We start from the raw sequence: 13,313 nt of genomic DNA, 5'->3' as shown, positions 1-13,313 counted from the left end.
TGAAAAATGTTTGAAATATTCTCAAAACATATTTCTCAATTATTTTTTTTATTTCACACACATTACATTGCTATAGTATTTTTTTTTCCTATAAAACTCCTAAAAAATGCAATCAAAACAAGGCCAACTTTTTTTCCATTAAACATTATAATGGGTTAATGTAGCATAAGATATTTTTTGGAAAGGAAGTTCAAAATTCCCATAGCCCCCTCCTCGTCCAAAAAAAAAAAAAAAATCTGGGGAAGGGCGTCTAACTCCCTAGGCAAATCCTTTTTATGTTTAAAGATAAATGCTATTTTATATATTATTCAATTTATCACAACATGAAAACATTAATGGGTTTGTTTGGATAATGAATTATTTGTTAAAATTTATTTACTTGCATCATCAACATATTTTTTAATCACCTTTTTATTTAACACACATCAAATCAAAAGAGTGCTACTGTATTTTTTTTTTCAAAAAACTGTCCCAAATAATCTAATATCCAAAACACTCAATAGTTTTGATAAAAAGAAAAATCTTGATGAAAATAACAAAAAATTAATTGAATTAAAGTTTTCTCTTTGGCCTAATTATCAATTAGAAGATTTGGCTTGTATGAATCGCTATTGGTTTGATACCAATAATAACCTTTCTCAAAAATAATTTACTTTCAAAGGTTTTTATACCTAATAGATCTTGGCTTTTTTAAGTACATTCGTTGCAATCTAAATTTATAAGTTAAGGAACATTTTTAACTCATTCTAACAGTTTTAATACAAAATATGTTACTTTCACAAAAAAAAAAAAAAGAAAAAAAAAGAGCGATTCTTTTGCTTATTGCTGCAGAGTAAAGAACATAAGAATATTAATTGTGAACTTATCAATCTTACAAATTTTAAAGTTGTTTCTTTCTTTTCTTATTCTAAAGATTTGAGAAAAAAATTGAAATTAATTGTTAGTTGAATTAGTTGTCTTTTGGAACGTTAATATTTGTCATATACAAAAAAAAAAAAAAAATCCACTGTTTTTGACCTTGTAGAACAAGATAAACATAAGTTCGAAGAACTTTTATTTGCTAATCAATACAGATTATATAAGGTAATCTTGTAGAATGCGATAAACGCAAGTTTGAAGAACTTTTATTTGCCAATCAATGCAGATGATATAAGGTGATATGCAACTCTTTTTTGTTTTTTTTTTTAAGTGGAAGAACTTGAACCCGAAATTATAATGCACTTACACTCCTTCCCTCCAAATATTATAATGCACAAAGCTTCCTTTTAAGCAAACATAGATATAAAGAGTTTAAGAAAATATATAACTTCAACTTGCATGAATTGCTTATGATGCTTAATAGCAAGAAAATGGCTAATGTCGTTTATTGAGTTGGATTTTCGCTCCCGCAATATCGTTTATTTCTTCTCTCAATTCAGTCCTCCAAATGGTCTCTTTCCCAGATTTCACCTGCTGATTAACTAGTTAGCGTTCTTTTAATTCATTCGACTTTGGGTTGTAAACATTCTTGTAACCATTATCACGCAATCGTTATTTGTGGAATGCATAAACCTCTTGGGAGTTCGCTAATCACGCCAGGCTGATGACAGAAAAATAAGTAGGCCTATCATTTAGGCTTTTCTAGTAGGACTTCTGGGAAGCTGGACTGGAATAATCACGGGAAGATCACGTCTCGGCCGGAATTTAGAATATTTCTGTATCACTGTCAAGGCCCAAAATTTGTTCTATGAAACACTTTTATACTTTAAGCTATGGTCAAGAAAGGCCAGCCTTTTTAAACTTGTGTCTGAAGACAAGCAGTGCTCCTTCAAAAAGGAAAAAAAAAAAAGCAGTGCTTTAGTAAACAAATCGTTTTGCATTAATTAAATGTGTATTGGAACTGGTATAAAATATGATTTACGGAAAACATCTCTTTAGTATGGCCTCGCATGAGATCCCATCAGACCACTTTCAATTGTGATTAAGAAAATGTAAAAACAATGGCCATTATAATAAGTTGTTTAATTTGAATAATATGCATGAAATGAATAATGCTACTATTATATGATAGGAAACTTGGGCTGTATGTCTCAACCAACTGGTGATATTGGAATCAATGTGTAGGGCTAAGCTCAACATACCTCAAGATAATGGGCTGGACCAAGTTGAAAATGGTTCTTCAATGGGTAGTCTTACAATATTGGCTACGGGAAGGTCTACAAATTGTCTGGGACTTTTGGTAGTTGTCATGCTGTATTTGAAGCTGATTCCCTTTTGGCAATATAATCTTATATGTAAAAGATATGAGAAAATCGCAGAGAAGGCAAAACGTAAATGGATGTTTTGAGGAAATTTATTTAGAATTCACAATGATGCATGACCTTGGTAAAGGTGACATTACATGAAAACTTGTTGAGCATAACATGCAGCAGACATCTAATAAGTATGTGATTTGGCGTCGGCCTTCACTTCATTGGAAAAAAGAAGGTTCAGCCCTATGAATAAGACTTTCGGGAAACGTTTTGCTCTAAGTATGCGCATACCTTTGGCATAATATTGATGGAACGTTTAAAAGAATGAAGCCTAGCAGTCTAATGTTCAAAGAAGATTTCAGCCAAAAGTGTTGGGTAGAAGACTTTCTGCCTAAAGGAGCAATTCAGATTGTAGATGCCAACTTGCTCAAGCCCGAGGATGAGCATCTATATGAGAAGTTAGAAAGACAAAAGAAATTTTTAGCTACAATGTGAAGGATAAAACAAGTTATTTTCTCATGTTCATATTGACGTCAAAACAATTTCAGTATGTTACCAGTGCATTCAGTTTCATATTAACTGCAATTCCATATGGCAATCCATTCGGAATAATGGTATGCACTGAGTTTCTATGTGACGATACAACTTCCTATCAAACTTCTGAAACTTGAGCGATATCAAATCCTACTGACCATTGCAAATTTTGGAGAAAAAGAAAAAGTGTCTTTCTTCATTAAGCCAGCAATGGAATTGTTATGACCTGCCTTTATCATATGAGTTATATGTAGAAATATCGATTGGATGCTAAAGACAGGTTGATAAGGTGGGGCGTCATTGCTGATCAGTGGCGTCCATTGTGTAACCGTTTGCTGATTTCTTCAATGCTCTTATTCAGCTATTTGTTAGTTAACCATCTTCCTTGGTTAGTTAACTATTTGTGTTCCATATCGAGACATTGTCCCAGAAATCAAAGCTAATTTGCTTTATCTGCTACATTGTGGCTGAGATAAAGTCCACAATTCACTTTCGGAGAAGACTTGGGACTCCAATTATTGAATACTTGAAGCATAATCTTGTGCAGACTTGGACTTGGACTTGGACTTTTCAATATGTGATAAAGAAAAGATGGATATCTTCTTTTTTTTTTTTTGGAATAAAAATTAGTACAAATATCTTTGTTCTAGGAGTGCAATCTCCTTCACTCATGTTTTCTTAAGGAAGAACATAGGAAGGGGATTCCTTTCGACCATGCCCCATTTTGCCCCTGATGGGTGAATGCTACCGCTATCTCAGTCATTGCATCCTTCATACTCTTGTCTCCTTTCAATGAATAATCTAATCAAGAACCAACTTTATTTTAAGTAATGTACATCCAATCTTATTTTGCATGTTAAAGACTTAATTTACATCCTTGAGCTGGCAAAACGTCCCAAATTGCGTCATTTCTTGGCACTCTAGATAGAAATAGGTGAAATTAATATGTTTATGTACAATATTTTTCTTCATTGACAATGACAAAGGAGAGTAGCTTTATTTTTTTTCCTAGTAAGGTTGACTCACCCCTTTTTTTAATGATAAAGGAGAGCAATTAGAATGCGCGTAATCCTAGGTTTCCATACCTCTCTTAAGAGTATGAAAGATTGGGGTGCATTAGTAACTTTAGATTGTGAATTGGTTAGCATTCAATTTTATGTTATTTGATTTTATTATTATTATTATTTTTGTTCAAAAAAGATTCTAAACCCTACAAGGATAAAAAATAAAAAAGGAGAATTTGAGAATCAAACTAAAGATCTCGCGACATTTTGATTAATGTTGTCACCAAATTGAGTTAGGTCATGAAGACGTACGTGCGCAATATAATTTGCAAAGCAAGAGTATAATAATACTATTGTTTGTGAAGTTGCACCAAAAAAAAATAGAAAGGTAAAAATTGAATTGATAAAAACGTTAAGGATACAGAGTGAAATTAGGGCAAATTAGAAATTGCAAGAGAGAGGGTGGCAGGGGTTGTAGTTTTGAACTTTGATCCCCTATAAATTTTGAGAAATACTTTTGAAGTCGTCCTCTCGCTGCCGTATAGTTTTGTGAGAAAGCCCCATTGACTTCCGGCTCGCCCCCTCCCAAGCTTTTGCTTTAAGAAAAGCTCTTAAAATTTACTCGTCAAATGTTCTTAGATTTTGCATTTGGCTATAGTTGGTCCACTTTTTATAACTTTCGTTCCTCATTTTGGGCAATGCTCTTTAATTGATTTAATTGTGAATTCTCTTGGATAAAGTATTATTGCATTTTAATATAGCAGCTCTATTAATAATTGGTCTTCCTTTTGTACAAATTATCTCAAATAATTGAAATTACAATTGGTCGGAAATTCTTCTCGTGAAAATCTATAAGATATACATGATGATCATTTAATCCATACTTCCTATTTAAGATCCGAGATCGACTTATTTTCCAAAATAAGAGAGCATAGAGCAACTCATTTGTAGTTTGCATAAGTGTATGCATCTCTTGCTTTATTTCAAGTCATCTTGTGATGACAAGAATTTTCTTCTTTCTTGTTTTCTTTTGTTAATTTTGTGTAAACTCAAAGGATTTTTTCCCTTCAACATACTTCTATACCTCATCAAATGAAGTTAAAAGATAGGAAGCAAAGATGTTTTACTCACACCTTCAATTTGCTTCTCATTGGACTATATTTGAAAGAGTGGGAACAAAAAAAAAAAAGAGGTAAATTTGTATCACTAAATGCAAATGTTAACACCAGCAAAGTACCCTTTTGTATTTGTAGTCACCTCACCGCCTTGACGACTATGGTACTGTCTGCAATGAAGACTGCAACTGAGGAAAACGATTGAATGATGAATTTAAGCAATACAATTTCATAGATTTACGTCTAAGATCAGCAAAATTTGTTTGTAGGTCTTTTGGCTTGATTGGGAAGATAAGTATAAAATACAAAATTGTGTTCTGTGTCGAATGGGAAGATAATGTTCCGATTATGTGGAAAAATGGCATTGTAGCGTCGTTGTACATCCCAAAGTCTTGGCGTCTTGGTTTGTCTTAGCCCGTTAGCCCATAATACACGTCGAAGACTTGTAAAAAAGTCTTGGAGAAAAAACAGATGAAGAAGTTGAGAGAGCGAGTGCGACCGAAAGTGAGTTGAGAGCGAGTGCTCAATATAGCCACAAAAATTGGCGAAACGAACGGTTGTTCTTGATAGATGTTGAGTTTGTACAATAATAAATATTTATTCAAATAAAATATAAATTTTATATATAACGATGAGAAGGGTCGAATCCACAGGGACTGAGAATAATCCGTTTCTTCTAGAGCACAGAGTAAGGGAGATTTTTATAAAAATAAGAATAATTAAATAACTCAAATAACAAGGCCTAACTGATAAGTTATTAAATTGAAACATTAATAAATAAATTCTAACCAAGGAATAATTTCGGAAATGGTTCACTAAAATTGATCATTGATGCAATAATAATTTAACTTATTAATGGATAAACAAAGTTATAACTGCCAAACACGTGATGACAATCAACTTCTTCTTGCTATATTGGTGATTAAAGTACGATCGTTAACTACTGCCCTAATCAAGAAATAACTCTAGGTACGATCTTAGAGTTAAAATTTTCAATTACTTTAAGAATTAGAAAAACCCTATTCTAACCAAATAACACGTCACGAGAGTTATTTTAAATTAACTCATATGTCCCCTGACACAAATCCAATCATGCCAGTTACGATTATTGTAAAGCAATTAAATAATTACAGATTTAACTAGTCTAATTGATTTTAGGTTATTAGATTGAATTAAAAATTGGCCGCCCTTGATATTCAAACAATATAATAGCAATAAGAAATTAAATTAGAGAACATACGAATACCAGTAATAAAAGAATTAAATATAATCAATTCGATCTCACAATTTTAGATGAGTCAAATCCTCTATTGTTTTTTACTAGAATAAAGTGTTTAGTTCATCATCATGAAAAAAGCCACGCGCAAAATATTTGAGTTTAGTGTTGCAGCCATTCTCCAAAAAGTGCGATGAACAAGAAAAGAAAAGACGTCCGTTCATTTCTTACGACAAAGGAGAAAAGAAAAGGTTACGATGCTATTTTTTCGGATTTCATCTCCTATATCTCCTATAAAAAGATTGTTTCCAAAATTGTTGTCCTAATAGAAATAGGAGACTAGTTATGCGCTGTAGAGTCTGACTAAAATTCAAGATTAAAAATTACGTGCCAAATCTCAAGTTTCTGGACATGTAAAGTTAGACCTTGATGCACTGACATCGAAGTGTATAGAAACTTAGTTAAAAATCACGTTCTTAGCTTCTTTTAGCTCCGGATCCCCACAAAAACACCAATCACCAATCACCAAAAATAAATAGAATCTACCAAATAATGTAATACTTGGCCAAAATTAAGGGGAAAACAATCATAAATTAACTAACAAAATGCAACCTATTAGTTCTTTTCGAAAAATGCCTGTATGGAAGGACACGAGCACTTAATGTTGTGACTCGTATATGTTTTCTTAAAGATCAAAATGTGAATGAAAAAGTTATCCAAGTATTCTTTTTAAGTGTAATCTGCATCTTTTTATATGTTTCTACGGTTTAAATCTTTAAAAGATTATGTAAAAGGGTTTTTTTTAATACTTTCTTCCAAGTTTTTTAGACACTTTCTTCCAATTTTGGTAATTTAATTCTTTGATACTTCATTTATTGTTTGTTGGGTTTAGGCACTGTCATTTTTTATACTTTCATTTGATAGTTTATTTGCTTAAACAAATAACTTTTTGATCTCAGTTAAAAAAAAAAAAAACTTTGGCCCAACAAGCTCAATCACCTTTCAACTTTCATTTTTTTTTTAAAAAAAATCAATTTCCCAAGCATGTTTCTAATTTTAAAGAAGACCGACTTTAGTTTGAAGAGACATTAGCCCGATTAATAAGAGATTCATGGTTGGATTCTTTTGTCTTTTGTATTGGATTCTATTGTTTAGTTATAATACAAATTTGGATTTTATATTCATCATGTGTTGTTAAAGTGTATGTCTAGAGTTGTGGATGAATTTCTTCTATCTTGTTTGTGATGTTTACTTAGTTATTTTATACTATGATTTTGAACAAGTTATTTAGCAATTTTATTTATCTAATCATAATTACTGGCCATTAACTATGATAATTTCAATGTATTAGATTTGCAATGAGAATTAAAATGTAACACTAAATGCACTCACGAGAGTAGACGTACATTTCACTGAAGAAATGAACTGGTCAGAATTCACGCTATTATTATCTCTATCTTTGTTCTGGCATACGTGCATTAGATGTACCAAGTGTCTGGTATGTATATATATAAGTACATGTAATAGACATTATTAGCCCGTGTCTATTGTCTTAAATGCTAGCAAAACTGAGAGTATAATCATGAAGAAATTATCTCACTTGTATTTTGCCCTTGGACTCTTCTTGCTAGGTTCTTTCTTATCTTGCTTAGCCATGACCACCCCCAACATTACCACGGATCAATCAGCCCTTCTCTCATTGAAAGCCAAAATCACTGGGGATCCTCACGAAATCTTGGCAAGCAACTGGTCGGCTACTTCCTCAGTTTGTGACTGGAGAGGAGTCACTTGCGGCTTTCGCCACCGTAGAGTCACTGCCTTGGACATCTCCAACTTGGGTCTTACTGGCACCATCCCTCCACAACTGGGCAATCTCTCCTTTCTCATGTCCCTCGACATGAGTGGGAACAATTTTTATGGAGAACTTCCCCATGAATTGATTCGTCTGCGCAGGTTACAAGTCCTTCGTTTAGGCATTAACAGGCTTAGCGGAAATATTCCCTCTTGGGTTGGTTCCTTCCAACAACTCCGACACTTTTCTCTAAAGAACAATAGCTTTACAGGCTTTATCTCACCTTCTATCTCCAACATGTCAAAGCTAGAGACATTAATTCTGCAGGTTAATTCTCTTCAAGGAGCAATACCAATGGAGATTGGGAAATTAAAAAAGTTGAAGCGAATTGCCCTGGACTATAATCAGCTTTCCGGTTTTCTGCCACTGGGGATGTTCAATATTTCCTCACTGGAAGTTATTGCTCTTCAAAATAATAGCTTATCTGGCAGTCTTCCATCCAGCATATGTCCCCGTCTTCATGGACTCACATGGCTTGACCTTGGCGTCAACAAATTAAGTGGTGTAATACCACCATCGTTATCGGAATGTTCGAAGCTTCAGGTACTGAGGTTGGGTGGCAACAAATTGAGTGGAGTGATACCGGAAGGATTTGGGAACTTGACGGCGCTAGTGGATCTACGTCTTACCAGCAACAAATTGATTGGTACCATCCTAGCTCTTGAATTTTAGCAGATATCATATAAATGTGCATATAAATATTTGCCGTATTTACCTGACAATCAAATATAAAACTATTAATCAAATATAATTTACCTGACACACGACAATAGTCATTTAGGGCTCCATGTTTTAATTGTCATTTAGGGAAATTTGACTAAATGTAAAGAGGCATTTACATAATAAGTTGCGTGTATTAATAAGTATTAATAAGTATGCATTACAAAGTTACATAATCTAATGTAACTTTGTTTTATATTTTAGATAAATATTTCAAAGCTAATTAATCACGGTGCTTGAATGTAAAATCTCATGTCACCAAAGAGGGACAATTATTCTCTACGAGGGACAATTCTAATAGAGATTCGGAATCTAAACAAATTGAAGATAGTGAACAATCAGATTTCCTGCCCTTTGCCATTGGGGGTATTCAATATTTCGTCATTGGAGACTATTACTTTTGCTGGTAATAGCCAAACTCTTTTTGCATTTTAGCTGAAATTAGAAAAAAAAGAGCTACATATTACTAGTTATATATTCTCAAACAATTAAATAATATATTGATTAGTAATTTGAAGGCTTGTATGAAGGAAATCCGGAGGTACACAAATTATAGAATAACATAAAGGTAATTACTTATCAAACCTGAAAAAATAGAACAATACAAAGAATTTTCTTATTAAACATATGTGGTAGTAAAAAAGACCGTATAACATTTCCAGATGTAATAATCAAAATATGAATCACAAAATCACCTCAGCAAACTACCAAAGCTTAGGCTTCCCTTTTTTTTTTTTAATTTTGTGTGAAGTTATATATATATATATATATATATATATATATAAGCTTGAATCATTTTATATGGTTTTTTTCTAGATTTTATCATGTTTGCAATTATTAAGCATATTAATCTGCAAAAATATATGCATTTATCTGAAAGAAAAAACAATTCCATGTTGATTATATATGCAAATTTGCCTTTCTATTGTCTTCAAAGCCTATTGACTTAAATATCTCTTGGTTGTTGTGAAAGTATTTTATCTGAAAAAAAAAAAGCAATTCCTTGTAATGAATACGAAGGTTTTAAGTAAATTCTTTAAAACATTCTAACATGAGTAAATTAATCCGTAGCAAGCACTAACATTTGTAAACGTGACAACTCTCTAGGTAGTATTCCGCACGAGTTTGGCCGCCTAAAGCATCTTGAAATCCTTGCTTTGGACTTCAATAGCCTAACTGGATCCATACCAGCCCAAATATTCAACCTCTCGACACTGCAAGTACTGGACCTATCGAACAATCCGCTTTCTGGAAGGCTTCCGTCATCCACGGGTTATGGATTGATCAACCTTGAAGGGCTTTATCTCTTTTCGAATGAGTTTGATGGAGTAATACCAGCGTCAATCTCAAATGCGTCTAAGCTGACTATTTTAGGGTTCGCTGCAAATAGATTCAGCGGTCCAGTTCCAAACTCTCTTGGAAGCCTAAGACTTCTTAGAAAATTGTATCTCGATGATAATCATTTGACAACTGAACCTTCATCGAGAGAATTGGGTTTTATCAATTACTTGACAAATTGTAAGCATCTAGAACACTTATCATTTGGTGACAATCCGCTGCACGGTTTTCTTCCGATGTCAGTTGGGAATCTCTCAACTTCTATGGAGGGATTCTATGCATATGGTTGCGGAATCAAGGGAAGCATTCCCGATACAATTGGGAATTTGAGCAGATTATTCATTTTGAATCTACATGGAAATCACCTGAGTGGGCCCGTTCCGAGCACAATGAAATACTTGCAAAATCTTCAAGCTTTGGGTTTGGATGATAATCAATTAAGTGGTTCAATTCCAGATTGCATTTGCAAGTTAAAGAGATTGTACCAAATCTATCTGGGGCAAAACCAGTTTCGTGGGTCAATGCCATCATGCTTAAATAATATAAGTTCCCTGAGAGAAATTGACTTTTCCGGGAACTTATTAGACTCAAGCATACCTGCTAGCTTGTGGAAGCTCACTGATCTCTTGAGGTTGAACCTGTCATATAATTCCTTGAGTGGCTCACTACCTTATGAAACTGGAAATTTGAAGGTAGTAACGCTATTAGATTTGTCAGGAAATCACCTTAATGGGAATATTCCAAGTTCCTTTGGCGGCTTGCAAAGTTTAGCAACGCTTTCATTAGCACAAAATAAACTTCAGGGACCCGTTCCGGACTCTCTCAATCAAATGTTAAGCTTGGAATTTTTGGATCTATCCAATAATAATCTATCAGGTACAATACCAAAGTCCTTGGAGGCACTTATATATCTCAAATACATTAATCTTTCTTTCAACCACTTAAGAGGAGAAATTCCCTCTAGTGGTCCTTTCGAGAACTTCACATATGAATCATTCATGTCTAATGATGACTTGTGTGGCGCTCAGAGGTTTCATGTTCCTCCATGTCCTTCTCCTGGGATTCACAAATCGAATCAGAAGAAAGTATTTCATATGCTAGGCATTCTATCAGGTATTGCAGCAACAATAATTGCTCTTACAACTGCTGCAATTTTACTTTTAAGATGCAGAAGAAAGGATGGGATTTCAAGAAACACTGATTTGTTGCCCATGGGATTGCCAAAAATGATTTCATACTATGAACTTGTGCAAGCGACCAATGGTTATGATGAAAGCAATTTGCTTGGCAAAGGGAGTTTTGGATCTGTATATAAGGGTATTTTGACGGATGGGACAGTTGTAGCTGTGAAAGTTTTCACTTTACTAGCAGAAGTCACTTCCGGGAGTTTTGATACAGAGTGTGAAGTTCTACGGAACCTTCGCCATAGAAACCTAACCAAAGTGATTGGTAGCTGCTCTAACTTGGACTTTAAAGCCTTGGTGCTTGATTATAAGTCCAATGGGAGCCTTGAGAAATGGTTGTACTCCAACAACCATTGCCTGGATCTGCTGCAAAGGATAAGCATAATGATGGATGTTGCTTCCACATTGGGATATCTCCATTTTGGTTATACAACACCAGTGGTTCACTGCGATCTGAAACCTAGCAACATATTACTCGATGAAAGTATGGTTGCTCATGTGAGTGATTTTGGTATGGCAAAGTTTTTGGATGAAGAAAATAGTGTTCTGCATACCAAGACACTTGCAACGCTTGGATACTTGGCACCAGGTTTGGCATATTTGACTTCTTTTTAGTTGCTTTTTTTAATCTGTTTTTTCATGAATTATATGTCAATCTTCCATGTTTTCTATTTTTTTTCACTTTAAGCGTGATGGATTGCCTTTCATATCATAGAGTATGGACTTGAAGGGCAGGTGTCAACGAGAGTTGATGTGTATAGTTTCGGTATAGTTTTGATGGAAACCTTTTCAAGAATGAAGCCTAGTGATGAAATGTTCAAAGATGATTTGAGCCTGAAGAGTTGGATTGAAGAATCTCTGCCTAATGCAACAACTCAGGTTATAGATGCAAACTTACTGGGGCGACAAGATGAGCATTTCAATGAGAAATTGGAGTGTATTTCAGTGATCTTCAAATTGGCTTTGAGTTGCTGTGCTGAATGCCCGCGAGATCGGACTAATATGAAGGATGTTGTGGCGGCACTTCAAAAGATAAAACGTCAACTTGAGTCTTTTCCGAATCTCTCGGCATGAAAGTACGTTCTTTTACTTAATCCAACTGATCAAGTTTGTTCCACTCAAATAATCTTTCCACTGTGTTCTGTTGCAGGATGATGCCAAGATTTGAAACATGCAGCAAAATAAGTTATATTATCCACCTTAAGTATGCTGATATATCAATAATATCATTATCATTATCATTATCATTACTATCATTATCATTATCATTACTATATAAAAAGTATGAATGTTGGTTTTAAGGAGTGCAAGTGTAAGCACTTTTTTATCTTAGTTTTTGTTATCCCTAAACTACCCTCATGTCTTTTAATTAAAATTATTGCATTTTAATATGGCACTAATTAAAAGAAATAAAACACTCCAATTGATTACATTTTAATAGTGTTGGTAATTAGAATTAAAAATTGCTCATTAAAAACTATTTACCTACCCTTGGATTCCATCTCAAATTATTATACATATCAAAATTTTTTGATTGAAGTATGAAAAATTTCTCATTAGTCATTAGTTGAGATTGTTAAAAAAAATCAATTTCAAAAAATAAATACTCTCTAGAAAATGGAGAAACAAGGATAAGAAAACCCTTATTCATATGTATATCTTCATACAAATACCGCGAGTAAATTTTATAAGTATGTACTTTTTACCAATATCAAGAATTTTTCATGTTACACCCAATGGAAATTCAATATACAAAAAAATGACGACACCTTTATAACTGAAATAGCAGTATTAAACTAGAAAAAAGAAATCTGAAATAGCACCATACGAATCACTGTTATCATTAATAGCAACCGACCGAAACAAGAAAAACTGAAAAAAAAATTGAAAACTATTTATAAAATGACATAAAGTAAATAGCAAATGAATTAAAAAGCTAGAATACAATTCAAATAATACCAAAGACAACATCCATATCACTATATCCAAGAGAAGACAAACATTGTTATTTACAATAATATGGTAATGCTTCATTTGTATTGGTTTGAGCAAACCAAATCCATCCATCAAGTCAGAAACTATTTCCAACGATAAAATAAGAATTATAATAATAGTAAAT

At 33.4% G+C, this 13,313-nt stretch overlaps 1 protein-coding gene across 2 annotated transcripts; it reads left to right on the top strand.

Moving 5' to 3' along the window:
• The first annotated feature begins 7,639 nt into the window (after positions 1 to 7,639).
• Positions 7,640 to 12,495, top strand: LOC113731101 (uncharacterized). Of its 2 annotated transcripts, XM_027256173.2 has the most exons (4): positions 7,640 to 8,598; positions 9,780 to 11,783; positions 11,910 to 12,270; positions 12,345 to 12,495. In XM_027256173.2, the coding sequence occupies exons 1-3, from the start codon at positions 7,683 to 7,685 to the stop codon at positions 12,266 to 12,268; spliced, it is 3,279 nt and encodes a 1,092-aa protein (XP_027111974.2). In that variant the 5' UTR covers positions 7,640 to 7,682; the 3' UTR covers positions 12,269 to 12,270; positions 12,345 to 12,495. The 2 variants fall into 2 exon arrangements, with proteins under 2 accessions (XP_027111974.2, XP_027111975.2); XM_027256174.2 differs by lacking the exon at positions 12,345 to 12,495 and having other exon boundaries at positions 11,883 to 12,016.
• The last annotated feature ends 818 nt before the right edge of the window (positions 12,496 to 13,313 follow it).

This window comes from Coffea arabica, chromosome 2e (assembly GCF_036785885.1).
Source record: "Coffea arabica cultivar ET-39 chromosome 2e, Coffea Arabica ET-39 HiFi, whole genome shotgun sequence".
Classification (NCBI taxonomy): Eukaryota; Viridiplantae; Streptophyta; class Magnoliopsida; order Gentianales; family Rubiaceae; genus Coffea; species Coffea arabica.
Note: the sequence above shows the minus strand (reverse complement) of the source record. Positions and strands in the feature narration are given on the sequence as shown.